Source organism: Vulpes lagopus, chromosome 5 (assembly GCF_018345385.1).
Source record: "Vulpes lagopus strain Blue_001 chromosome 5, ASM1834538v1, whole genome shotgun sequence".
Taxonomy (NCBI): domain Eukaryota; kingdom Metazoa; phylum Chordata; class Mammalia; order Carnivora; family Canidae; genus Vulpes; species Vulpes lagopus.
In genome coordinates, this window is record NC_054828.1 from 57246655 (window position 1) to 57273020 (window position 26366).

At 44.2% G+C, this 26366-nt stretch overlaps 1 protein-coding gene across 3 annotated transcripts in view; it reads left to right on the top strand.

Annotated features, from left to right (window-relative positions):
• The window catches only part of PTPRB (protein tyrosine phosphatase receptor type B), a 124489-nt gene extending 107614 nt beyond the window's left edge, over positions 1 to 16875 (top strand). For 2 of the 3 annotated variants that reach the window (XM_041754206.1, XM_041754208.1), the window contains 5 exons: positions 335 to 457; positions 649 to 812; positions 2593 to 2728; positions 8839 to 8959; positions 11413 to 16875. In XM_041754206.1, the coding sequence (XP_041610140.1) occupies positions 335 to 457; positions 649 to 812; positions 2593 to 2728; positions 8839 to 8959; positions 11413 to 11435 (567 nt within the window). In that variant the 3' untranslated portion in view covers positions 11436 to 16875. The remainder of the gene's footprint in view (positions 1 to 334; positions 458 to 648; positions 813 to 2592; positions 2729 to 8838; positions 8960 to 11412) is intronic. The other variant, XM_041754207.1, reaches the window with a different exon arrangement.
• The last annotated feature ends 9491 nt before the right edge of the window (positions 16876 to 26366 follow it).

Here is a 26366-nt window from a genome sequence, read left to right on the forward strand (position 1 = left end):
TGCACAGAGGTGCTCCTCTCCCTGCACACAGGTGCTTCCTCTCCCTGCACAGACGTGCTCTGCATCCTGCACAAAGGTGCTCCTCTCCCTGCACAGATGTGCTCCATGCCCTGCACACAGGTGCTCCTCTCCCTGCACAGACGTGCTCCTCTCCCTGCACAGAGGTGCTCCATCTCACAGCAGTGGGCTGGTGTGGCCCTGAGCACGTGGATGCAGAGCAGATGGTCAGATGCTCAGTCCCAGCTCAGGAAGTCACTTCAAGGAGGAAACGTCCAGGTTCATAGGGGACTCACATGTCCAGACTCAACGTCTTTTCCCCTCTGCCTTCCTCTAGGTAAAGTGTGACCACTACTGGCCAGCGGACCAGGATTCCCTCTACTATGGGGACCTCATCCTGCAGATGCTATCAGAGTCTGTGCTGCCCGAGTGGACCATCCGGGAATTTAGGATATGCAGTGTATGTTGGACCTCATGAAACCCCCAGCTTGGAAAGATGCGGGACACCTGTGACCCACCCACCCCACCCCACCCCTGCTTTTGGTGCCTCCTGCCCTGTGGTTTTGGCTCCTGGGAGCTGCTGCATGGCCACAGTGGTCAGACATGAAGGTCGGCCCTGGGTCCTTCCCCTTACACCCTCTGCTCTTGCAGGAGGAGCAACTCGATGCGCACAGGCTCATCCGCCACTTTCACTACACGGTGTGGCCAGACCATGGGGTCCCAGAGACCACCCAGTCCCTGATCCAGTTTGTGAGGACCGTCAGGGACTACATCAGCCGGAGCCCTGGCGCCGGGCCCACTGTGGTGCACTGCAGGTACCGGGGGGTGGGGGGCAGGGGGCCGGGAACACGGGCGGGGGCCGGTCCAGCTGTGCCAACCAGCCTACCTGGGCCCGCAGGATATCATCATGCTCTATCCTCTCTTTTCCCTTCCTTTGCCTTCACCCCTCCGTCACCCTCACTGTCCACTCCCCTCTCTCTCCCTCCTGCTGTTTTTGCCACTGTACAAAATGCAAAGTCCCTCTGTGACTTCCAGGCCGTCTAGGACAGGCCGTGTGACTTCCCACGTCTAGTGGGTCCCGTCTCCCCCACCCCCATCCAAGTTGCCAGAAACCCCGCTCTCATGCAACAACCTGCTTCTTCTCACCTCTTGCCGTTCTTCTTCCTTGGGGATGGGGCTAATCTCTCTCCTCCACCCACAGAAACACTCAGCATCCCTCCACTCCAGGCTCCAGACCTCCCTCCAAGTCGAGTGGCACTTGGCATCTGTAGCACCCAAGTTTGCTCCTAAATTGCACTTCCCTCCTGACTTCTCTTTGCTCTAGATTGCATGGCCAGTCAGCCTACCAAGCAGTCCCTCTCTCCTCCTCTCTGGGAGCCTGGTGTTTAGCTAATTAATGTTTGCAGCCACACTTTGATAGCCGGAGCCGAATGGCACTAAGAAGAGCAGGGAATTGCTCCACCAAGAGAAATGTCAGATGCCTTCGTTTCCTGCCAATCAGCCCAGCACCCTAGGAGCCCAGCTTTTATATGTCAGTGGAACCCTGATGCTTTTAATGGGAATGCAAGGCACTCCCAGGCTTCCTGTTTCTGAAGAACGGCCGGCATTTCTGCCCATGCCACCAGAGAACTGTTCTCCTTTATCCCATAAGGCTAAGCATCCGAAATCCCCAGGTGGTGCGGCTGCTGGGAAGCAACCCGGACATCCCTGGTGAAGCCCAATGTGTTCTCACCCTAGGATCCAGCAGTTCTGCTTCTAGACATCAGCCCTAGAGAAAGGCCTACACGTGTGCACAAGGAGGTTCACTGCAACACGGGTTTTCAAAGACAATAACTAAAAATGATCTCATTGTCGGGGCAACTGGGTGGCTCAGTCAGTTAAGTGTCCGACTCTTGGGTTTGGCTCAGGCCATGGTCTTAGGGTCGTGAGATGGAGCCCCACATGGGCTCTGTGCTTAGCCTGGAGCCTGCTTGAGATTCTCTCTCTCCCTTTCCCTCTGCCCCTCCCCCTGCTTGCTCTCTGTCTCTCTCAAATGAGTAAATCCTAAAAAACAAAACAAAACAAAACAAAACAACACACACAAAACTCCTTGTCTATCAGTAGAGAATAGATTAGCAGGCGATGCTTGGCAGTGGCGTGGCGTATGACCTCTATAGAGAAGCTAAAAGAAGGTGGATCTGCAAGTAACGCCAGGGGTAAATCTCAAAACAAGGTATTGAGTAAAAAGAAAGTTGGCGAAAGGACACATGAAACATGTCATCATTTTAGCAAACCTCGGAGACCCACAAAATGAGCAGTACGTGCTGTCTATGGATCTGCACGTGCCCAGGACGAGTGTAAAACACGGTGCATGGACATGATGCTCTAAGTGCAGAGCCACACCTGTCCCTGCTGGGTGGGGGACGTGGAAGGAGGAAGGAGAAAGAGATGGAAGGTGGGATCCCTCACGGACAGGGCTCCCTGAGAGAAGCAGCGCTCCTTATTCTCCCACAGTGCGGAAGCGAAGAGGAAGACGGCGCTGGTGTCTCTGGGTGCAGGCCCGACAGGCCACTGTGGCCCCGAAGGCTCAGGCTTCTGTCGCTCTGTCTCTCCTAGTGCTGGCGTGGGTAGGACTGGGACCTTTATCGCCTTGGACCGAATCCTCCAGCAATTAGACTCCAAAGACTCCGTGGACATTTACGGCGCAGTGAACGACCTGAGGCTTCACAGGGTTCACATGGTCCAGACTGAGGTAAGAGTTACAGGCTGAAGGACACAGACTGCCCCCTCTGCCGCTCTCCCCACGATGCCCACGGCTCTAATCGGACGAGGACAAATATCCTATGACTCATTAGGAAGAGAAAAGAACTGACTATAGATGTTCTGTAGGACTTGTTATCTTAAAACACATTTCACTGACCTTGAGGTACCTTGTGGAACTCTGCCAAGCTGTTTGCCCATCTTCTTCAGGTGGGGAGAAAGCAAGATGGATTATCCTTTAAATCAATGCATTGTACATGGGGGGGCACTCTGTCTTTTTTTTTTTAATTAACTTTTTAAAAGAGTTTATTTAAACTCTATTTGTCAGCATAAAGTAGAACACCCAGTTCTCATCCCATCAAGTGCTCTCCTTAGTGCCCGTCACTCATCCCCCCCTGCCCACCTCCCCTTCTGTAACCCTTTATTTGTTTCCCAGAGTTAGGTATGTCTTATGGTTTATCTCCCTCTCTAATTTTTCCCACTCAGTTCCCCTCCTTTCCCTTATAATCCCTTTGACTGTGTCTTACATTCCCTATATGAGTGAAACCACATGATGATGGTCCTTCTCCGATGGACTTACTTCACTCAGCACAGTGCCCTCCAGTTCCATCTGTGTCCATGTAAATGGTGGGACCATGTAAATGGTCCTTTCTAATGGCTCAGGAACAGTCCATTGTGTACACAGACCACATCTTCTTTATCCATTCATCTGTCGAAGGACATCATCAGGCCAATCTGTCACAAAGATCATTTTAAGATAGGCTGGCGAGTGAGCCCCAGAACTCCCATTAGTAAAGAGGAAACACACTTTCGGTCTCTTCTCTCCTTCAGCCACCCACCCCCCAGCCACACACCCACCTCTGGAGACCCCAGACAAGTGCACACTGCTTACAAAGGATAAACGCTTCCATCTGTACTGTCCTTTGACATTTGCAGGGCGTTTTTAAAGATGTTATTTCATTAAATTCATAAAAAACATAGAGGTGAGGTATCATTTTTCCATTTCCAGGCTACACAACTGCGGTGCAGAGGTTAAAGGCCTTTGCACAGCTATGATGTGGCCGAGCTGGGGCTTGAACCTGTTCTAAAGACAAACATTATATGGTCTCATTCATTTGGGGAGTATAAAAAATAGTGAAAGGGAATAAAGGGGAAAGAAGAAAAAATGAGTGGGAAATATCAGGGAGGGATATAGAACATGAGAGACTCCTAACTCTGGGAAACAAACTAGGGGTGGTGGAAGGGGAGGTGGGCAGGGGTGGGGGTGACTGAGTGATGGGCACTGAGGGGGGCACTTAATGGGATGAGCACTGGGTGTTATTCTATATGTAGGCAAATTGAACACCAATAAAAAATAAATTTATAAAAAAAAAAAAAAAAGCCCTTAGCCCCACAGCCTCAGGGTGGGATCTAGCATCATTGCTTCCTGTAGGCACACCTGTCACCACCATTGTCCTGGGCTGGGAGTACTTTCATTATAACTACTACACTATACTTTTAATATTTTATTACAGAATTTTTTTAAATACATAAAACTAGGGTAAATGGTATAGTGAATTTCCGTGCACCTAAACTCCAGCTTCTACAATTATCAGTATTCCGTGTTCTTTTTCCGTGTTCTACAGCCCACATACACTATTTCCCTACCCCGTGGCATTATTGGAAAATATCAAAGCAAATCCTACTTATCAAACCATTTGATCCTTAAATGCTGTGTATGCAGAAATTTTGAGAAAGACTCTTAAAGATTGTGACCAGAATATCATTATCACACCTAATATTTTTAACCATAATCCCTTAATATCATCTAATATCCAGTCAGGGCTTAAATATCCCTAATTATTTCAAATTTGCTTTCTACGCTGAGTTTCCATAGAATCCAAACAAAGTCCACATGCTGCATTTGGTCGAAGTCTCTTAAATTTCTTTTACATCTATAATAACCCTCCTTTGTTTTCCAAACTGTTTATTCATTAAAGACGCCAGTTCAATTGTTCTGTATATTTTCCCACATCCCGGATTTGACCACAAATTTTAATTTGGGGAAGGGGAGATTTTCACATCGTAAGTAGTCTTAAAGAATGTGTGGTGTGCGTGTGTGTGTTAGTCATTGTCGGAGACCTCTGGGCTCATGTGTCACCTGCGTACATCTGCCCAGAACTCCAGGGTGCATTGTGGCAGAGAGCACACACGCTCACTGTAAACATCACTGGCAGGCTTCCAGGGCGGGGGAGGGGGGGGGACACAATGTGCCATAGCTCTTCCTCCGTCTTGGATATATCTCCTTCTTTCCACTATTCCCTTCTCCTCCTAACCTCTCAGGATTCTGTGCTCTTTCCTCAGCTTGCCTTTTGAATGTTTGAGGTCCCCATAGTTCTGCCCTCAAGGTGCTACTCTCCCTTCTCTTGACCTTCATTCCTGGTGATGTCCCATGGCTTGCAGAACCGCGTACATGCTTGTGTTTCCCAAATCTCATTCTCCTTTTCCGACAATGAGCTAAGAACCTGCCTACCAAACAGTCCTACCTGGAAGCCTTGCATTTGTCTCAAACTCAACAAAACTCAGGACTGAACTCATTATCTGTCTCTAAACAAAGAGTAACAATGAAAGCACTCCTCCCCCTCTTGCTTCTTCCAGGTTCAGGTAATGGTGCCACCATGCCCGTGCCCTCCATGTGTTTGCCCAAACTAGGATTCTGATGTTTCTTCCCAGGGTTCCCACAGTCAGGCAGTCATGGAGTCCTGTCTGTTGTATCCGACATCTTTCTCTTGCTTCTGGTCTCCCACCCAACTGCCACTGTCCTCGCTCATCTGTTTATCAGCTCTCGCTGCGCCCTTCTGTGCCAACCTCCCAGTGTGTCTCCTGCCACCAGCCTCTGCCCTACCAACTTTGTCACCACTGCCACCGACATGGCGCTTTTGCTCACTGTGGCAGCTCCCTATGTAAAAACTTTGGCAAGCTCTCCATTGCAGTAGAATGAAGTTCAGACTCTCACTCTTGTTGTATATAGGCCTCTTCATAACTAGGCCCCCAACTTATTGCTCCAGTTTCATATCATAACACCCTCCCCATTGTTTTAGGGTCTGCCAAAATTAAGGATGGTTTCCCTCCCTGGGTCAGAATCAACTCTGATTCTTTTGATTATAATGAGATAAATATTATGGTAAGAAATATTTTGCCTCTCCTTTTTTTTCTTTTTCTCCTTTTTATCAAGTGAAATCCCAGACAATATTCACATATTACCTGTCCTGTTGTAACTCCTTGCCCACAGTGGGCTTCTTGTAGTCCCAGAGGCCCTGGCCCCAGCCCTAGTATGGCTCATTTGTCCTGGGAGTGGGTGCAGAGGGCTGTGATCCACAGCTGAGCCAGAGGAAGCAAAGAAGGAAAGACATTCAGACCCCCTTATATTACTTTTCTGGGTTGATGGGAATAGTCAACTTTAATTTTATTCCACCTTCTTTGGGATACAAAGGGTCTTCACAAGTTTTAATAAATATATCAAAGATCAAGGATTTCTAAACAAAGAGGCATTAGACAGAAGATTTTCAAATGTGTCCCTCCTTCCTTTACCCCGCCTTAGGGGAAATTTGTGGCCTGACTCCCAGAGAGACACTCAGATGAAGCAGTAAGTTGTTAGAGAATAAGAGTTGATAGTCACAGTCTGTTCATTTCTTCTGCTTTCTGGAAGGAGGAGACAGTGGGATATGGTAGGACCAAGATTTTGGGTGCCCATTTGGGGGATTGTCCTTGGGCTTTCCCATGGCTCATGCACCCTACATTTTGGCCATGCTAGACTACTCAGTTTCCAGAATATATATGCTCATTCATGTTATTTACATCACTTGGAATGTCCCATTCTTTGGGACAAACTTTTACCTTTCTCCTTAGATTGATACCTCTCTCCCCAAAAAGTGAACTTGACAATTTCTTCTTATATATGAAGCTTTAGACACAATTTGATCTTATATTTATCACCTTATAGGTATTTTTTGTCCACATATCTGCCCCTCTGCTAAACTGTGAACTCAAGGACTGTGAAAAGCTCAAGGTCTAATTCTATAAATACTATTTAGTACTACAACTATTGGTGAAATTGAATGCAATTGAGGCTTCACAAGTCAGCTAGACAGAGCAAAAAATTTTCATGATCCAAGTTTCATAGAGTCTAATAGACTCTATTCTTCATTAAGAATGAAGTGGGGGAAAAAAAAAGAATGAAGTGGGAAGCACATTAAGAGTCTGAAGGTTTTAGTAGTAATTATTTTCAAAAGGACATTCTATTGGGAGAAGAAGAATTTATATTTAAGGCAAGGCAAATTAATTAATATTAACTGGTTTCAAAGGCCATGGTGGATCATTGTTAAATAATTTATTAATAAGACATAGCGTAGATGTAATAGAATTGTTCACAGCTGAACTTTAAGGTCCCAAAGTAATTTGATATCCCAGTACAATTGAAAATATGAATCATGCTTTGGATGGAAGGAAACAGGAAATATCTATCTATAATTTGGTAGATTGTTTTCAAGATGGCAAAGAAACTGCCCATACTAATAACCATTTTCAGGATAGTACTCTCCTCAAATTTTTAAGATCAAGGTGGCATGAAAAACTTATAACACTCAGAAATGCAGAGAATAGTTAATCAATATTTATGCAGGCCTCACTCATGATGATTTATTTCTTTGATATATCCTAATCTAATGACTATCCCAGACCTATATCATGAAGTCCCTTTGGTAGATGACCAGGCTGACTTTCAATCAGAGGCAATGCCTAGTGTCAACCCGTGAAAATAAATACTGGTCCACTTGTAAAGTTCGTTGGTGAGGAAAGATCTTACAGTCTCACTTTGTATCTCAAACCTTTAAAATACTTTAAAATAACACATGAATCACCTTAAATGTGGGATCCAGGAACGTTTTTCAACATCCATCTAATTGATAGCAACACAGAGTCTCATACCCTTTAATGGTCAAAGGATATTAGCTCTAGAAGACACCTCAGATGTTTTCTAGATGTTTTCCAAGAAGCCTCGTGATTCAGTTTAGGCCAGCTGGAGGCAGATGAAGAGCCCAGTGTCTCTTGCATGCTAGTGGGCTTCCCTTCCCGCCTCCTCTTTCTCTGGGTGGGCTCTGAGCAGTTGCTATGTCATTAAAGGAACCCAAGGCCAAGCACTGAGGTCACACGGACATTCTTTTCTTTATTAGACAGCTCTGTTAGTAGGAAAGAAGGCTGCCTATGTTGTCAGGTGCGTCTTTATGGTCACCAAAACATTGACTCTTCTTTGTTTCTATTTCAAAAGTAGATCGTTCCCAGATAATTGACAGAGGTGAGTCTGTTCTCACTGTGTAACCCTCTGTAGTTCTTTGTCATCAGCCAACATTTTGGAGAGTCTTCCTTGTGAAGAAAACCAAGATAGATAAGATACTAACCTAACCCTCAAAGAACCGACAGTCTTTGGTTTGGTGGGGTCTACTGTATACACCTTCTTTTTCTTATTATCCTCACAAAAGAAAGGGAAAAAAACAGGGTATGCAGTGAAATTATTTCCTCATTCAATTATGCAGTGAAATTAGGATTCATCTAAGGAAACTGGTATAGTGAAAAGAACATGAATATGAACCCTAGGATCATTTGCTCGGGTCCCATTTCTTGGCTATGTGAGAAGTTACTTAACGCCTCTGAGTCTTCATTCCTATGGATAGTTATATCTACTTTATGAGATTGTCAAAATAATCAAATGAGATAACTTATGTAAAATGCATAGTACAGTGTTTGGTAGTCAGTTGTCTATTTACAAATATTTGTAGAGGACCGACTATGTGCCAGACATAATTCTAGGCACTCATAGAACATACTCCCTAAATATGCATGCACATAAAAAGGAATAAATAAACACCACCTCTTCCCTCATTACCATTATTCTCTTCTTAGTGCTAATAGAAAGGACTCTGCTGTGTACTACAGACTATTAGTGAAATGATCAAGAAATTTGCTAACCGTATAGAATGTCACTACTCTTGATATTTTTGTGAGTCTCTCATCTTTCTTATGCTTGAGAATTTGCCTTCCTCTGACACATTCTCTGCTTTCTCATAGTGTCAGTACGTATACCTACATCAGTGCGTAAGAGATGTCCTCAGAGCACGGAAGCTACGGAGTGAACAAGAAAACCCCTTGTTTCCAATCTATGAAAATGTGAATCCAGAGTATCACAGAGGTAGGAGCTTCATAACTTATAAGTTCATTCATCAAGATATGGTGTATCTAGAAACCATTAATAACCTAACCTCTTCCAAGCGCACCAGGCCTTTCTTCTTCCACCCAAAGGCCCTTAGAGAGTGGCAAAAGGGAAGAGAGGCAGAGTGGGGGCAGGGCCAGCTCCACAGCTGAGCACGGACTGCATGTGGTAGCTCTTCCTATCTGGCCTGGGATGCCCTCTCTTAAGAGTTCTGCTTAACAGTACTCTTTTCTAAGCAGTAAGGCTCTGTGCCAGGGAAGATGCTCTGAAATCACAACTGGGGATTCAGATTGTAAAATCCCTTTGGAGAAGAATTTGGCCATATGTATCAAAGTCCTCACTACGTTCTTGTCACCTAAGTGCTGAATAGACTTTATTCATGACAATTTTTATAGCTAAAATTTTAAGTGAAAAAAAACCTCAAATGTTTAATGGAAGACTAAGCACACCATGGTGCATTCATTTAATAGAATACAATGCAGTCATTAAAAATGGTATTTTTAATGATATTACAACATGGATATTCTTATAAATATGCTGAGTTTAAAACACACACACACACACACACACACACACGCAGGGGCGCCTGGGTGGCTCAGTCAGTTAAGTGTCTGACTCTTGGTTTTGGCTCAGGTGATGATCGTGGGGTAGGGGATCAAGCCCAGCATTGGGCTGTATGCTCAGTGCAGAGTCTGCTTGAGATTCTCTTTCCTTCTCCTACTCTTCCTGATTGTTCTTTCTCTCTCTCTTAAATAAATAAATAAATAAATCTTTTTTTAAAAAAAGATTCATGGGATCCCTGGGTGGCTCAGCGGTTTGGTGCCTGCCTTAGGCCAAGGGTGTGATCCTGGAGTCCCAGGATCGAGTCCCGCATCGGGCTCCCCGCAGGGAGCCTGCTTCTCCCTCTGCCTGTGTCTCTGCCTCTCTCTCTCTCTCTCTCTCTCTGTGTGTGTCTCCCATGAATAAATAAATAAAATCTTAAAAAAAAAAAGATTCCCTCTCTCCTTCTCCCTTTGCCCCTCCCCTATCTCTCTCTCTCTTTCTCTCTCTCAAATAAATCTTTTTTAAAAAAAGATCCTCTCTCTCTAACAAAAAACAAAACAAATAAACAAAAAAAAGTAGAGCAAACAAATAACACATGGGAATAAAAGACTAGAAAGAAATAAATCACAAAAGTAAAACAAAGTTCTCAAACCAGCACAATAATATATGATTTTTCTTCTGTTTTATGTACCTCATTTTCTAGAATAGTATGTCACATTTTTAAAACAAAAATTTTAGTAAAACTGTATAAACTAAGAGGCACTGCTTTGATCAGACGGTAATTACTTGACAAGTAAAGGTTCTCTATGCCTTTTCCCATTCTAAACAATCATTTAGACCTAACTTATCACAAAGGCTAACTGCAAATTCGAAGTTACATTGTATTAGTTATCTACTACTGCCTAACAAATTACCCTAAAACTTGGCAGTTTAACTCAGCATTTATTTTCTCACAGTTTCTATAGGTCAGGTATTTGGAGGAGCTTAGCCAGGTGGTGTTGGGTCACTCACGATGCCGTAGTCAAGATGTTGGCCAGGCTGCAGTCATCTGAAGGCTTGACTGGGGTCGGGGGGTCCAATTCAAGAAGGTGCACTCACATGGCTATTGGTTTAGGTCTCAATCCCTTGAATGTGGACCCGTGTCCATCTAAAATTTAGATCCTTCTCGAAACATTATTTTATCTCCATTTCTAATTGATCTTCAATTTTATTTAGTTCTCTGCACCTTCTGTATCCAGTGACTGAGCCAGGACAGTACATAGTTGATGATCTGTTAAGTAAATATATATGAGACAGCTGCCATTTAAAGGGGTCCTTTGTTAATCAATAATTCTCTTGGATTATAAATTATTGCCCCCTAATTTATCTGTGTTACAAATTAAGGTTTTTGCATGTCACATCCTTTAAGAAGCTCCAGGATGGAGGGAGCTCTGGGGGATCGGGGAGATTTCTTTGTCTTGTTATGACTTGTGTGAGAGTCGGTTTTTTTTTTGTTTTTGTTTTTTTTTTTTAAGTCATCTTGGGTGCTCCTGGGAGAGCCAGCTATGGTGTGATTAGCTTCAGGTTTCTGAAAGTTAGGATTCAGGTCCTAGCTCTGGCACTAACACAGATTACCAAGCTGTGTAACCCTAAGTGAGTCTCTCTGCCTCTCTGGGCCCGTGGGTGCATCTATATAATCAGAGAGGATGGACTAGAATTACTGGTCCCTTAATTCTCGTAATCTGTGGTTCTGAATGGAATGACCTGGACCCCACAATGATGCTCTTGCCCTAAACCATATTGGACTTTAGTCATTTCCACTAGTCTTATCCATTTGTAATCTTCATAAATGGAACAAACGACTATGACACACCCTGCTCCATCTCTAACTACAATGTCCTTCCTTTCAGACACGGGCTATTCAAGGCATTGAGAATGTATCTGAAGATCTCTCGGATAAAATGTATTCACTGCGTGATTTAAAAACAAAAACAAAACAAAACAAAACAAAAAAACAGAACAAAACAAAAATCAAAAAAAAAAAAAAAACTTGCTTCATGCCCCACAGAGGTGTCAGCTATTTCTGTTGATACAATGTATAATTTATTAATCTGCAGAATTTTAAAGAATTTATGTAATTTAAAGGTAACAGATATTATTGTACATAGTTGTATTTTGTAGTTTCTTCTGTACATATGTATTTTTTCATAATGTTTAATATTAAGCTTTATATAATACTATTTTTCCACACTAAAGTGTACATGGATTGTTCTGCGTAAACTAATTCAGCCTGTGTAACAGGACTACCGGTAACATATGTCTGGAAGGGGTTGCAGAGGTGATCCCATGGGCCACGGTTTTGACCTGTTTTGATATCTGCTGGTAAGGATAGAGGGCAGGGCTGGAGAAAGCATGTAATACAGCTGGCTTTCCTGCATTGCTCTTCTAGGAATCTAGGGATCCGAAGATGATCCAAATGTTATTTGGACGAATGTAACAGTCAAAACCGGATTAAGCAGCACCAAAGCTGAAGTAGGTGGTTATTGCTAAGCTAGTTCATCTCTCCCCCTTCGCCTGCCAGAGGTTCAAGCCAAAGTGGTCAGTTCAGGGGCCACATAATTTACAGAGTGGTCCAGGCTGCAGGGTTGAGGATTCTGAGAGAGAACGATCCAAATAGAAGAGATGAATTCCTTGTGTCGAGAAGATTGCCTCCTGTACCCTTAACTGGAAACCAAATCAACATGCAAAGTGCCGTCCGTAGTGACTGGAGATTATTTACTACATTCGTAGTGTGTGAACCACACACACCCGAACTATAAAGAGTATGTGGTTGATGATGACGCTCATCTTTGTCTCATTGCTAGTGGGCTGCATTCCTGGAAATGCCAGAATTATGTCACTCATACTTGGTTTTCCCGTTTAAAGAGGATTGTTGTAGCAGATTATATTTCTGATCAAAAACTTGATATTAACATCTTTATAGCAATGTCATATATAGTTCGTTAAAAAAAATTAGTGGTGCTTAATATAGAAATTCCCAAAAGACTTTTTTAGTAAGTCACTGAGGTCAAAATAGCAGTAATCACCTGAAGATGCATTTAACATAAAAGCCAAGTTTCTCTTCACTAGTTGTGCCTATTTTGACTATAACAAATTTCAGTGGGTTAGAAAGTGGGCATTACCCTCCCCAAGGTCCAGTTCTGAGGGTGCTTCTGGGGACAATTTGAAAGGTATCACCTATAGAGAATCTTCATGGCTACTTGAGAAATGAGCTAGGAGGTTGGCCTTTTTCTCACCTACAAATTTCCCCGTAATAAACCCAAGAATTAGAGATGAAAGTTGTTGACCTCACAGCTTCAACTGCAGAAAGAATACATGTCAAAGTGTGCCTTTTGCTACATACTATAAAGTCCCAAAAGTAATATAATGGGTATAAATGACAATCATCAAATATAGCCAAAATAGTTATTTATGGTTATGTAAATTTACACACACACACACACACACACACACACACACACACACAAACTCTCCAGGGCTACTTGCAGTTTATAAAAACAGGGGAAAACTTTACAAGAAAAAATGTGAAGAGTAATAAAAGGATTCCATGTTTTCACAGCCTCCTTATGCTCAATGCCCTTGTGGAATGGCAGTGTTAGGTCCTGCTCCTGTTTCAGGGAACTAGGTGCATCTTCTAGAAACGCAAAGGAACAATATGTATGTAAGGGTAGCGGATGTACCACCCGGAAGAAAACAGAGGTCAGAGATTTAGGAGATGTGGTGTCAATTAGGAATAACTTTCCCTGCACGAAAAAAAGAAAAAGAAAAAGCAGGAGAAAACAGATTTTTTAAACCAATGCTGCTTGGCACAAAGCACAGTAACACATGGAAAAAGAAATCCATTTGGGGTCTTTCATTCATTCAGAAAAGTTTAACCGAGTGCCTGTAACCTGCTAGGTACCGTCCTAGAAAGGACTCATTTCTATTCAACAAAGAAAATGCATCCCAACAGTCAAGTTAGGGTTGTTGTTACTATTTCCAATTACGCTTGAAAGAGGACCTTGGGGAGCCAGCGAAAGAGGCAAGCAGACCAGGGCACAAAAAAGGGCAGACGCTGAAGCTGCTTTAATAGCAAACCACTAGATTGAGAAGAGAAAGCAATCCATTGCGCCAACCAAGAATTAAAACTGTTGGAAAAAAAAACCCTACACGTCTGTAACAGTAAATACCGTTCGCGTACCCCGGTGTATCTGGGGTGGCATCACTGTTATGGAAATGGACACGGCAAGGGAAAGCTGTATGTTCTTTCAGTCTAATCCAGGAAATATTTATTCCTACCCTCCACCTGTCTAATTTTAAATCTCCTTAGCAACAAATATTTCACTATCTTCCCTCCTGCCACCGCCAAGGACTAAATACATTATCTAGTTGATCTGTTTATTAAATTTAGGAGGGGGGGGAAGATTTCCTTGACATTCATCTCGATTGGACATATTTTAATATAATCCCATCATGTGTTAGGTCTTGGTAAACATTCCATTTCCTGTCGTGGTGGGCATCCTGTTTGCACCTGTCCACTACACTTGCATCACCCAGCTTTCAAAGTGCTTGTGAGCTATCACATCTTAGGAGAGTCCCGTCTTGCATTTTAATAATTATTTATCCAAGTTCTTTATAATTAACACCTTTAATCTCTACTCATTAAATCGATTTCCTATTATCATTCTGCTGCTCCCTGGATAGCAGCCAGTTTTTCAGCTCTTGAATCAGAGTTTTCAAAGGCTCATCTCCCTGTATGGGCCTGCACGTATTTGTCCTGAGCAATTCACCATCTCTTAACACTGCGGAGTCCCTCTTTTTCACAACTTGTTGCCTTCTCCTCTTTTGAGTATGTTTGCTTTCCCAGTCAGATGTGATTTTATTTTCTGTTCATTTTATCTCCTTCAACTCACTGGCATTTCATAGTCTTCTCAGGCTCCACATGATAGCAGAGGTGACCATGGTTTCACTGTGACATACTAAAATGGTCATGGCCCACAGACATGTTGGGGACAGTTTTATTTGGAAGGGTCTTTAATTAATTTTGTTATTACCTCTTGGAGGAAAGCCCAAAATGACATGTGAAAATAATATGAAACCACCAAGCAGATGTCCAGCAATACAAAAATAGACCTCACATGCTATACTTCACACTCTGAATCTCTTGCCTTAGTGTCTCAGGATCCAGTTTCTTATATTAAATATTCTCCTTACTTTTTTGCAAGAAAATTACTGGCCATATACTGAATTCCCAATTACTTAGCTTTCTGAGTCTCTGAGATTGGAACCTAGAAGTCTAAGCTGGCCGGATCTGTGTGACAGCAAATGATAGGACCTGGCCCAGCCCTGGGATGCTCTAGAGTTTCAGTCCACTCACCTGAGCCACCCCAAACGTGACCTGGTATTGAAAGTCAATAGGAAATAAGCTGCTTGTTTGAGGTAGTAGTTCAAGGACTGTCCAGGTTCCATTTCACAGAGGAAATGAAAGTAATTCACCAGCCAAGACAGAGTGGCAAGAAGGAATGGCTGGTCTTCCCCCAGATGGCCGTGAGCAGCCCTCGACCCCACCTCACACCTAGGTAGAGTCAGAGTGGAAAGGCCCTAATCAGCCCAAAAGCCCTGTTACATTTCAGAATATTTTTAACCCAAGATTTCAAATCACATCAAGTATTCAAGGAAAGTTTCATATCAGAGGAAAATCTGTAAACCATGACTGCAGAAAGCAAATGAAATGATACAAAGAAGGGGAAATATCTGAAAAAGGGAATCTAACCAGACATCATCCAGAAGACAAAATGGCATCCTTTCTCTGTGTCCAGACTATTCTCAGAAGAATGTCGTGTTTCTATTAGGACATATTATCCTTGGGGGGGGGGGGGGGAGGCTCTCTTTTATTTCATCAGCCAGATGATTTAGCCAATTAAGCAACTGAATTGAGATTCATTTAGTTTTGTGAATTGACCATGTGTTTGACTACATGGACTAAGCTTGGAATCCAACCACACTACCTTAGATTCTTGTAGTGGATGATGCCTTTGAAAGTGGCCATTTTAGTTAAAATGCAGGGTAACATTTGATACAGCCATGGTAATAGCAGAAATCTGCTCTGTTCTAAAAATGTTTCTAGCAATGGAAATATTTCTGACTAAAAGAATACTCTTGACTTGTAGGGAGGCTCCCTAGGAATAAATGTATGCAACAAAAATAAGGCATTTTATTTTTTTTAAAGGTTGCCTATATAGATACATTCATGAGATAAGGAAATTGTTAGTGAATGCTCTTAAAAATAGAGGTTTATGTAATGGAGATCAAGAAATCTATTAACAGATTTACCAAAGATTATTTTTATAGCCTATATACCAATGTACATGATCTCACATAAGTTACGAAAATAAGTTGTTGAACACTGTGAATAATGTCAGACAAATGTAATGTGCCCCTTCTAGAGTCATGACAAAAAATGTTAGCTATGGCTGTTCTCTCTGCCTTAAGTAATGTCTTTTAGGAAAGACTGTCTTCGCCCTAAGAGCAAGCTTTGTGTTATGCGTGAGATGTTGTATTTTAATAGCTGAGCCAGTAAATAAGCATCCCAGCAGAAGGAGCATATGCAGTTGTAGTGTTAGGAGTGTGTAGCACAGTGGGACAGTGTTCCCTTTGCAAGTCTGGGGAGAGTCTGCAGCGGCCCTTGTGAAAGTTCTTGCTCTCAGCCACACTGACTACCGGGGCACCCATGTTCTTGCCTGAAGGGCCCTTGAGCTCTGGTCCCCCATGTGGGGGGGACCATCAGGCTGATAAATTCTACAAAGACAAGGATCAAGTCTTCAATCTTGTCTCTGGTGCTACCTTGTAGAAATTATTTCACAGCACACACATTCAGCATATGCTTCATGATCAGAAACTGCTGCTGGCCCAGTACTTTGAATGTTAGGTAGCCAGAGTCCAAAACCACCATCCACTACGGTCCAAGGAGGTTCAGCTAGCTATTCCTTGAGTTACGTGTGGCTTGAGTAAACACTGTAAATAAATACAGCAAGTGAACATATTATGTTCTATAATAGAGCACTTTTATGTTTTTAATATCATGTATTCTTTCTCTGCAAATCTGGTTATTTAAAATGGCAGTAGATGATTTTATTTTTTCATACTATTGTACCTCCCCGCAATACTGTGTTTCTAACCGGCTCTAGTTGAACAAAGAACTTCTCTAGTCTTCCTATTTAAATTATGTATTTGCTTAATATATTTTCACATTTGTAACTGTGGTCAAAAAAGCTACCTAGTACCACCTTACGTACCTTCTCACTAGTACAGGAATAAAACTGCTGTTTGTTGAAGCAAAGTGTCCTGGCTTCTCTTCACCTGTTCCTCATTTGTCAATCTCTGTCGTCCTTCTCTGCTCAGAAGAAAGGTCAGATGTGACTGCTTTTAAGTGAGAAAAACCTTCCAGGCCATTATCATAAGAACATAGTTGTCTTAACCTTTATTCCTGCGAGTGCTGAGCTGGTTCCCTAGGTTATCGTGTACATTATAATAGACTCTCTAGTTGACGGTCTCCAACCCAGTTCTTGTTTTCAGTTCTTTGGTTCATTAGTAACCAAAATGCCATCTATTACCAACAGTGTCGGTGTGTTCTCAGAGGCGCTGCCCCAGCGGGATCACCGTGAGCCCTTCAGAAGCACTTCACACGTTAGCAGGCAGTGTGACATTTGGTAAAGGGCTGCTGCGCCTATTTCCAGAATTATTATTTTGCCCTTTGCCTTTTCACATTTCAGTTGAAAGATCAGTGTCCTTCACAACTTCAGTATTTCATTTTTCTACAACTTACTCACAGAAATCTCCATTTTTTTTAAATGTGCAAGAACAGATTTACATATAAAGCCATCACATCAGAGCAATCCTCCACTTTAAAACGGTTTCTCAATTCAAATAAGGTAACAAAACAACTTGACTTATGAGGCTGCACTTTTTCTTTTTTTTCCAAAGTAGCTGTTTGTTTGGCACAATTTTCCTTTTTTCTGAAATAGCTGCTTGTTTGATAGAATTGACTCTTTAAAATTTTGAACTGGGACACCTGGGTGGCTCAGTAACTTAAGCACCTGCCTTCAGCTCAAGTCATCACCCCAGGGTCCTGGGATCAAGCAGTGGGGAGTCTGCTTCTCCCCCTCCTTGCTCTTGCAGTCTTGCTCTCTCTCTCTCTCCATCTTAAATAAAATGAAATAGAATAACAAGAATTTGAAGTAGGGGCATCTGGGTGGGCTCAGTCAGTTAAGCTTCTGACTCATGATTTTGGCTCAGGTCATGATCTCAGGGTCATGAGATTGGGCCCTGCATGGGGCTCAGCACCAAGTCTGCTTGAGATTCTCTCTCTTCCTCTTCCCTTACCCCTCCCCCCACTGACATTCCTGTGAGCTCTAACGAATAAATAAAATCTTAAAAAAAAAAAAGAATCTGACTAATCACTTAGCATTTTTGTCACGTCTTCCAAAATCACAAAATGTTAGAGCTAGGAGAGCCACCTTATGGATGGACGATGATGGAAACCAAGAGCCAAATTTAAAAGTGATTCAGCAAAATTGGATAGTGCTAGAATTGAAGCTTGTCTTCCTCCTACTCTCAGGGAAGGACTCCACCCGTCTACATGTAAATATACACAAATAGGAAATCTGCTCAGGGGCAGCCCCAGTGGTGCAGCGGTTTAGCACTGCCTGCAGTCCAGGGTGTGACCCCAGAGACCCAGGATCGAGTCCCATGTCAGGCTCCCTGCATGGAGCCTGCTCCTCCCTCTGCCTCTCTCTCTCTCTCTCTCTCTCTCTCTCTCTCTCTCTCTCTCTGTCTCTCATGAATAAATAAATAAAATCTTTTAAAAAAATAAAATAAAATCTGCTCAGGACCCAGTGGTTGTAGCAGCCATCTCCAATACTGAGACAAAATCTTCAATGGAACTTTCAGCATATTGTGTAATTATTCCTCTTATTTTAGAGTCACGCCTTAGCAAAGCCATCACAATCTTAAAGCTGAAAAAGCTTTTATTTTTGTTTTTTTAAAGTTATGTTCTTTTTTATATATATATTTTATTTACTTATTCAGGAGAGACACAGAAAGAGGCAGAGACACAAGCAGAGGGAGAAGCAGGCTCCATCCAGGAAGCCCGATGTGGGACTCGATCCCGGGTCCCCAGGATCACGCCCCGGGCTGAAGGCAGGCGCTAAACCGCTGAGCCACCCGGGCTGCCCTGAAAAAGCTTTTTGGATGGAAAAAGAGAAAACATGACTTTCCAACAGAAGACTATTATAAAACATCATTAAAGCTAATTAAATAAAACCACCTAAAACCAGAAGAGGTTCTACAGCTAGATTTTGAAAGGTTTACAAGGTTGTGATGTTGGCAATAAAAGGAGCATTCATAATAGAAGAGTAAAAATTAACCAGTAAAATTCAAGCTTGAGTAATAGAGAAAACCATGCAGAGATGGTTCTACATAGGAGGTAACCTTCACCTTTTTACTAAAGGAGGTAACCAACCCCAAAGGCCATGCTCACTATCTTCCCAACCCAATATCTCCAAAGGAAAATTGTACTAATACACTAGAAAATTGTTGATCTGAGTAAAGCTTGCCTCCTTTTGAGGGGTGTTTACTACAGTGATGGAAGAACCTTTGTATAAATTATCTTAAATTATTTTTCTCTTTGCTCTGAGAGCTCTTGACCCCAGGAATAAATTTGGCATCCATTTTAGTCTTTAAGAAAGAGCTAGCAAAGAAATATGGTTACTGTCTCTGCTATCCTACTGCAAGCCTTCTTGGTGGCCAAGAAGATTCTGTGTCTTAGGGCTTGCCAAAGAACTAAGGTAAAAAAACAACAATAACAAAAATCAGAAACAAAAAATGATAATACAACTATAAAAACAAAGGACATTCACTCTGGAAAACAGTATGAAGGTTATTCAAAAAGTTGAAAATAGAGCGACCCTATGACCCAGCAATTGCACTACTGGGGATTTACCCCAAAGATACGAATGTAGTGATCCAAAGGCGCACCTGCACCCCAGTGTTTATAGCAGCGATGTCCACAATAGCCAAACTGTGGAAAGAGCCCAGATGTCCATGGACAGATGAATGGATAAAGAAGATGTGGTCTATAAAAACACAATGGAGTTTTACTCCGCCATCAGAAAAATGAAATCTTGCCATTTGCAATGACGTAGATGAACTAGAGGGTATTATGACAAGCAAAATAAGTCAATCAGAGAAAGCCAATTATCCTATGATCTCACTCATATGTGAAATTTAAGAAACAAAACAGAGCATGGGGAAAGAGAGGGAAAAATAGAACAAGACAAAATCAGAGAGGAAAACAAACTGTAAGAGACCCTTAATCAAAGGAAACAAACTGAGGGTTGCTGAAGGGAAGGAACCGGGGATGGGGTAACTGGGTGATGGGAGGGCACGTGACGTGACAAGCACAGGGTGTTACACACAACTGATGAATCACTGACCTCTACCTCTGAAACTACTAATACGCTATATGTTAATGAATTGCATTTAAATTAAAAGCAATGAAATAAAAACAAAGGGCAGTACAAGTAGAAAAGTTCAGAAGCCAGGGAACATTCTCAAATCTAACCTCACCAAAAACTATCATTTGTAACACATATAAATTAAATCTCTAAGCCATGGTTTATTCCTAAAGAACCTGCCAGTGATCCATGGTCCAGTTGTCACCCAAGCAGATGCGCCTTCCCCGACTCGTGTCAGATGTTCAGGGAAGGAAACAACTGTCTTCCAGCAAATAGCACATTAGCAATAAATAAAGGCAAACAAAACAAGACAGAAGAGAAATAAAAGGAACGATCTGCTTTGGTGGAAGACTGTGGGCAGAAGGCAACAAGGGAATAAAATGAAAGGTGAGAGAATCTGAAGGAGCTTTCGAGTGTTTCAGACTTCAGACTTTCTAATTTAACCTGAGAGAAAGGCATTCCAAGTGCCACTTACCGGCCTACAGAAGGCCGCGTGCTTAATCTCTAGGATAGTCTCAAAGGCGTGACATTAAGGCAACTGTCTACTGAATGCCTTCACCCGCCACGTCCTGTAGGTCACTCCATGTTCCCGCTTTATGGATAAGGAAGTCGAGGCATCAGGAAGACCGAGATGCTGCTCAAAATTAAGCAGAACAGGAACAGTAGCCAAGCATTTTGTGCAGCAACTCTATGCTAAGCGCTCTCTCCCCCTGGATCTAATTTAACTCTCTGCACGCCCTAGCTCCTAGACGTACATTGGAAACAAGAAATCTGAAGTTTAAAGAGACAAAGTAATGTGCCCAAGGCCACCCAGGGCCACAGCTCAGTTTCTAGTCTGAAAGCTTCTCACTTCAAAATGTGGACCTCTCCATCTCTATGCCAGGGTATGCAGGGTATGCAGACCCGCAGCGAAGGCACCACTTGAGACCTGGTGAGAAATGCAAATTATCAGACTCACACCCGCTCCCCTTTCCCCCCAAGTCTTACTGACTCCGAGAGTCTGGCGTTGGGGCCTAGTAACGTGTGTTTGAATGGGCCCCGAGTGCTGCAGATGCGTGCTATGCCGCGTGGGGTTAGGGCAGCCTCTCTGTTTGCAGTTTCGCATCATCCAAGCTAGCTCTTGGAGAAGAAGCTCTATCACACCCTGCGTGACAAAGAGGAATAGTAACGTGTGACATTTTTGAGCGTTAACACAGGATAAGCATTTAATAGATGTTGGCCGCTCTTGTTCCGTGCCAGCCAGCAATCAAGCTGCTTTACCCGCATTATCTGCATTAACCCCCCAACACCAAGTAAGGGAGGGACTACAATTCCTTCCCATTCTACCCATGAAGAAACTGAGGCACAGCGAATAAGGCACAGCTCTTGTCCGAGGTCACCGAGCTAGCCGATGCCTTGAACACGGGGGTGAACTCTGTAGCGTCCTCAACCACTTTCCCCTGCGCCTCCGGCTGGAGAGAGGTGCGCTCAGCTCCACCCAGGCCTCCAACTTCCCATTCCGTTTTCAGCCCCACTCGCGGGCTACAAACCACTTCCCTCCGCTCGCCCTACTGACTCTTGTTAGAAGGCACACCACTCCCGATGCTGATGTCCCCACCAGCAGTATACACTAAATGCGATAGATCGCTAGCGGCCAGGACGGCCACCCTTGCTACCGCCACCCCCGCCACCACCCCCGGGCCTTGGGCCAGGCCGCTAATCGCTCCTCCGGGTGACGGGGAGTCCTTCGTGCGGAGGGACCAAGACTGTCCCGTGCAGAGCCAGCTGTTAACTCAGAGCCAGATGGAAAGACAAGTGACCACAAAGAGGAAGCCACCAAGAAGGCAGAAGAGAGGCTCCAAAAAGCAGCTGCCAACTCACAGGACCCGAAGGACCAGAGGCCACAGCTCAGGCCCAAACGACGGGGGCCCCAAAAACTCCAGGGCTGGCACGTCTGCACCCCCAGCCTGGCCGGAAGGGGACAGAGGTCCAGGTCCCACCGCAGGGCTCAAGGCAGCGGGAGGCCGCAGGCAGGGAGCCCGGCAGCGCGGGCCACCTGGATGACAGCCGAGCTCCACCACGGGGACGTGCTGACCGGGAGGTGGGCCTCCCCGGGCCCTGGGGTGTCCCCGGCCCGGTCCCCCATGGCCACCCACACCTGCGCGCCCCCTTCGCGGGCAGGGGAGTCCACCCTGCGCTCACCCCGGCCTCAAACCCCCGGCCCCTCAGGCGTCCTGCACCCCCCAGGTGGCCCTGTCCCCAGCGCTGTCGCCCCGCGTCCCAGCCTCATCTGAGCCCGGCCCAGAGGTCCTCTGTGTGGGTCCGTCCTTCCATGGGGCCAGGCACCCTCTCCATGCAGTTGGCGAAGCCGCCGTCCATCTGCACCTGACCCGGGAGCCGTGGCCCACGACCCGGTGACTGCACAGACTCGGTGCCCGCAGTCTCCGTCCCCAGGCGACAGCCCCCATCCCCAGGCCCCCCGTCCCCAGGTCCCCCTTTCCCAGGCCCCCATCCCCAGGTCCCCATCCCCAGGTGGCCACTCCTCGCCCTGCAACCAGGGCCTGCCCCTTCATGCCCCTCAAGCTGGTGCTCGACATCCTCCGACCCGCCGTCACAGGCGGCGGGCAGGTCACCAGCCCAGGCCACGGCTTCACAGAAGGTCACAGACGTGGCCCTTTGACTTGTCTCCAGGTTAAACACAGACTCGGAGCCGCGCTTCGCAACTTCCAATCTGGGCCCATTATTGGATGGGTCCACCTATAACACTTTGTAAAGAAATGTTTAAAAGAAATGTTTTCATTATTTTGGGAGTTAAATGATTTTCAAAAACCTCTTTGGACTTTTTTTATTTTTAATTTCAAGCTCATTTTTTACTATACCAGAAGCCTTGGTAAATGGCCCTGACCCTCCCCTGACCTCTGAGACTACCGCGGACCCCCCAACCTGTCTTGCTGCATCACTTCAGGACCTGTGGAGAGGTCTTACCGCCCGTTGCACCTTATGTGGAGATTAGTTGCTCTGTTTTCCCTATTAGACTGTGAGCTACCTGAGATCAGATTTTCCTAGGCACCCAGCAAACAAATTTGAGACAAATTCCAGATATTATGATAATAGTAACACAGAGATACCTATGGATATACACATTTCAACAAAGTGCCCCGCACCATTCATTGGATTCTAACCGGCTTTAATGAACTCAATCTTCCCAGAAATCCTATGAGATGAAAGACTGAGACCCAAGAGTCACAGTCAAGAAATAGCAGAGCCCGGGTTGAAGCCCAGACAATCCAGCTTCAGAGCCAGTGCACCCAACCCCTCCGCACCCAACCCCTCCGCCAGGGGTTCCCAAACCCCGGTGTGCATCAGAATGAGCTTATTACTGAAACACAGATTGCTGGGTTCCATCCACCGAGTTTTTATTTTTTATTATTATTTTTTCCCATCGAGTTTTTAAATCAGGAGGTTTATATACCACGCTGCGGAGCTATGAAAAATATTGAACCCAAATGTTTCAGTTATTTCATTAAATTCTTCAATGATGATTTACCCTGATGAAATAGATAAACCATATTTCAGAAAATGTTTGCACCTTTTTAAAAAGGAATTGGCTCTACAGAGGCTTTTGTAAAGACTAAGTTCTAGTAAGTAATTGGCCATCTCTCGGCAAGAGCACAGAATTTTGAGACGCTAGGCCTGAGTAAACCCTCCCTATGACAAGCTCTGTATTTGCACTGACTTCACAGCGAGGAAATGGGTGCAGAAAAATAACCTGCTCAAGTTGCTAAGCCAGCAAGGACCGCTCTGGAATGGTGCCCCCAAGAAGAGGCTGAGCTCAGGGCAAAATATTCCCTGATCGACTCTCTAATCAACAGTTCAACACCCTAGTTCTTTCTAGCTAGGGTTCTAGTTCTTTCTAGTTCTAGTTGTTTCTAGTTCTTTCTAGCCTTTTTGATTCCTCTCAGTAAAAGTAAAAAACCCTTCTCTGCCTGACCTCTGAGATGCTTGCAGACCTCGTGGGTGTAGCACTCTCCCTTCCGAAGCTCCCCTTATCCCATTACACTCATTCTTCCCTTACCCCCACCCCCACAGCCACTTGCAATCATTCTTTGCAATAAAGTCTCTCCTCACCTAAATCTGGATTTATTTTGTATCTGACACCATTTTGGATTTTCCTAGAAATACAAGTGACTTCTCACCTACCTGGGATCCAACATAGATGCTTGGGCAAGATCTCCAAACAGCATCTTCAAACAGGAAATGATCCCCCTGAATTATAATAATTAACAGGAGCTTTGAAATGCTTACTCCTACCACTTCTCACTTCCTGGGATGTGACTGCATCACGGTCTATAAAGAAAATCTGGGCTAAGTTTTCCCAAGAATGTTCCAGATCCCCACATAGCAAGCTCCTCTGAGGGTGGGGTAGTAGACACGCTGGTTTAAAGAAGTGAGCTCTTGTTAATCTCTGGAAAGTGATGCAGTTTTCTGGAGCTGATTATGCAAGAAGCCTATCCTCTCTGGGTTAAGAGGGTATTTTATTTTATTTATTTTATTTTTTAAAAGACTTTATTTATTCATGAGAGACACACAGAGAGAGACAGAGACACAGGCAGAGGGAGAAGCAGGCCCCCTCTGGGGAGCCCGACGCGGGATTTGATCCCAGGACCCCGGGATCACGTCCTGGGCCGGAGGCAGACACTCACGGCTGAGCCCCCCAGGTGTCCTAAGAGGGCATTTTAAAGCTTATGTTTTCTCAGCAGTTTGGGGATGCTCGAATCTGCCCAGCAACATCCTTGTCCTCACTAAGTAGTTGACAAATATTGGGAAACTCACCACCCCATTCCACATTCAGGCATCTCTGGTAGAAAGCATTTCCTCTTCCTGATATAAATATACTCTGTCTAGACCTTCTGTCCATTGGTTCATTCGTACTATGCCCCATGCTCTGGTCTGCGTCCTGCGTTGAATGGTGTGACCCTCAAAAATTCGTATGTTGGAATCCTAGCCTCCAGCAGCTCAGAACGTGACCTTACTTGAGAACTGGGTTGCTGCAGATGTGGTTGGTTAAGATGTGGTCATTCTGGTGCACCAGGACTACTGTCCTTATAAAAAGGGGTGTTTCAGGTAGGGGCACCCTGTAAGAGAACACCGCAGGAAAACAAAGGCAGAGACCAGGGTGACGCTTCGACAGGCCAAAGAACATCAAATATTGCTAGCAAACCACTAGAAACCAGGGAATAGACTCTTCCTCGCAGTTCTCAAAAGGGACCACCCTGCCAACACCTTGATCTCAGACTTCTAGCCTCCAAGACTGTGCAACAATAAATTTGTTGCGTGAGCCACCCAGTCTGTGGTACTTTGTTATGGCAGCTTAGCAAACTAATACAGATTGTTACTATGGTAATAATAATGATGATAGATGCTAATATTAAGTCCTTACTCTCCCAAGGACTCTTCCTTGGTGCAATGCTATGAGGTAGGTACTTTTTAAAATCCTCATACGGTAGGTGGAATAACGGGTCCCGAAAATTGCCCACATCCTCACCCCTGGAGCCTATGGATATAAATATGATAGATTGCATGGTAAAGGAGAATCAAGTTTGCAGATGGAATTAAGGCTAATCCACTAACTTGAGAATGGAAAGATTATCTTGGATTATATGAGTGGGCCCAGTGTGATTCTAAGAGCTCTTATAAATTGAATAGGGAAGAGAAAAGAAAACCAAGGAGAGAGCAGTATGAGAAGGACTTGGCCAACATTTCTGCTTTTGAAGATGGAAGAAAAGGGCCATGAACCTGGAATGCAGGTGGCCTGGAGAGGGTAGAAAAAGAGGAAATGGAAAAAAAAAAGAAAAAGAGGAAATGGTTTCTTCCCAAGAGGCTCCAGAAAGAAAACAGCCCTGTTGACATCTTGATTATGCCCCAGTGAGACCCATTTTGGAGTCTGACCTCTGATTGCAAGACAATAAGTTTAGATCGGGTCAAGCCACCATATTCCTACACTTTGTTACAAGAACAAGGAATAGCCCCCCATTCTACAGATAAGGGATCCAAGGTCTAGAGAGTTTGTGTAATTTTCCCAAGGCCATCCAAGTAGTACGTGATGAAGCCAAATTGGAACTCAAGTTCTTACTAACCCAGAGCCTCTATTTCTACTTATCATGATAATCTATAAAACAAGTTCTAGTCCCTCTTCCGCAGGACAGCTTTTCACATAGTTGTAAGGAGGTATCATGTCCTCCTTTAGTTTTCCCTAGAAAAAGCATAGTTTCATTAGCCAATTCTCAGACGACAATTTCAAGCCCCCTAACCAGCCTGGAAAATATGGCAGC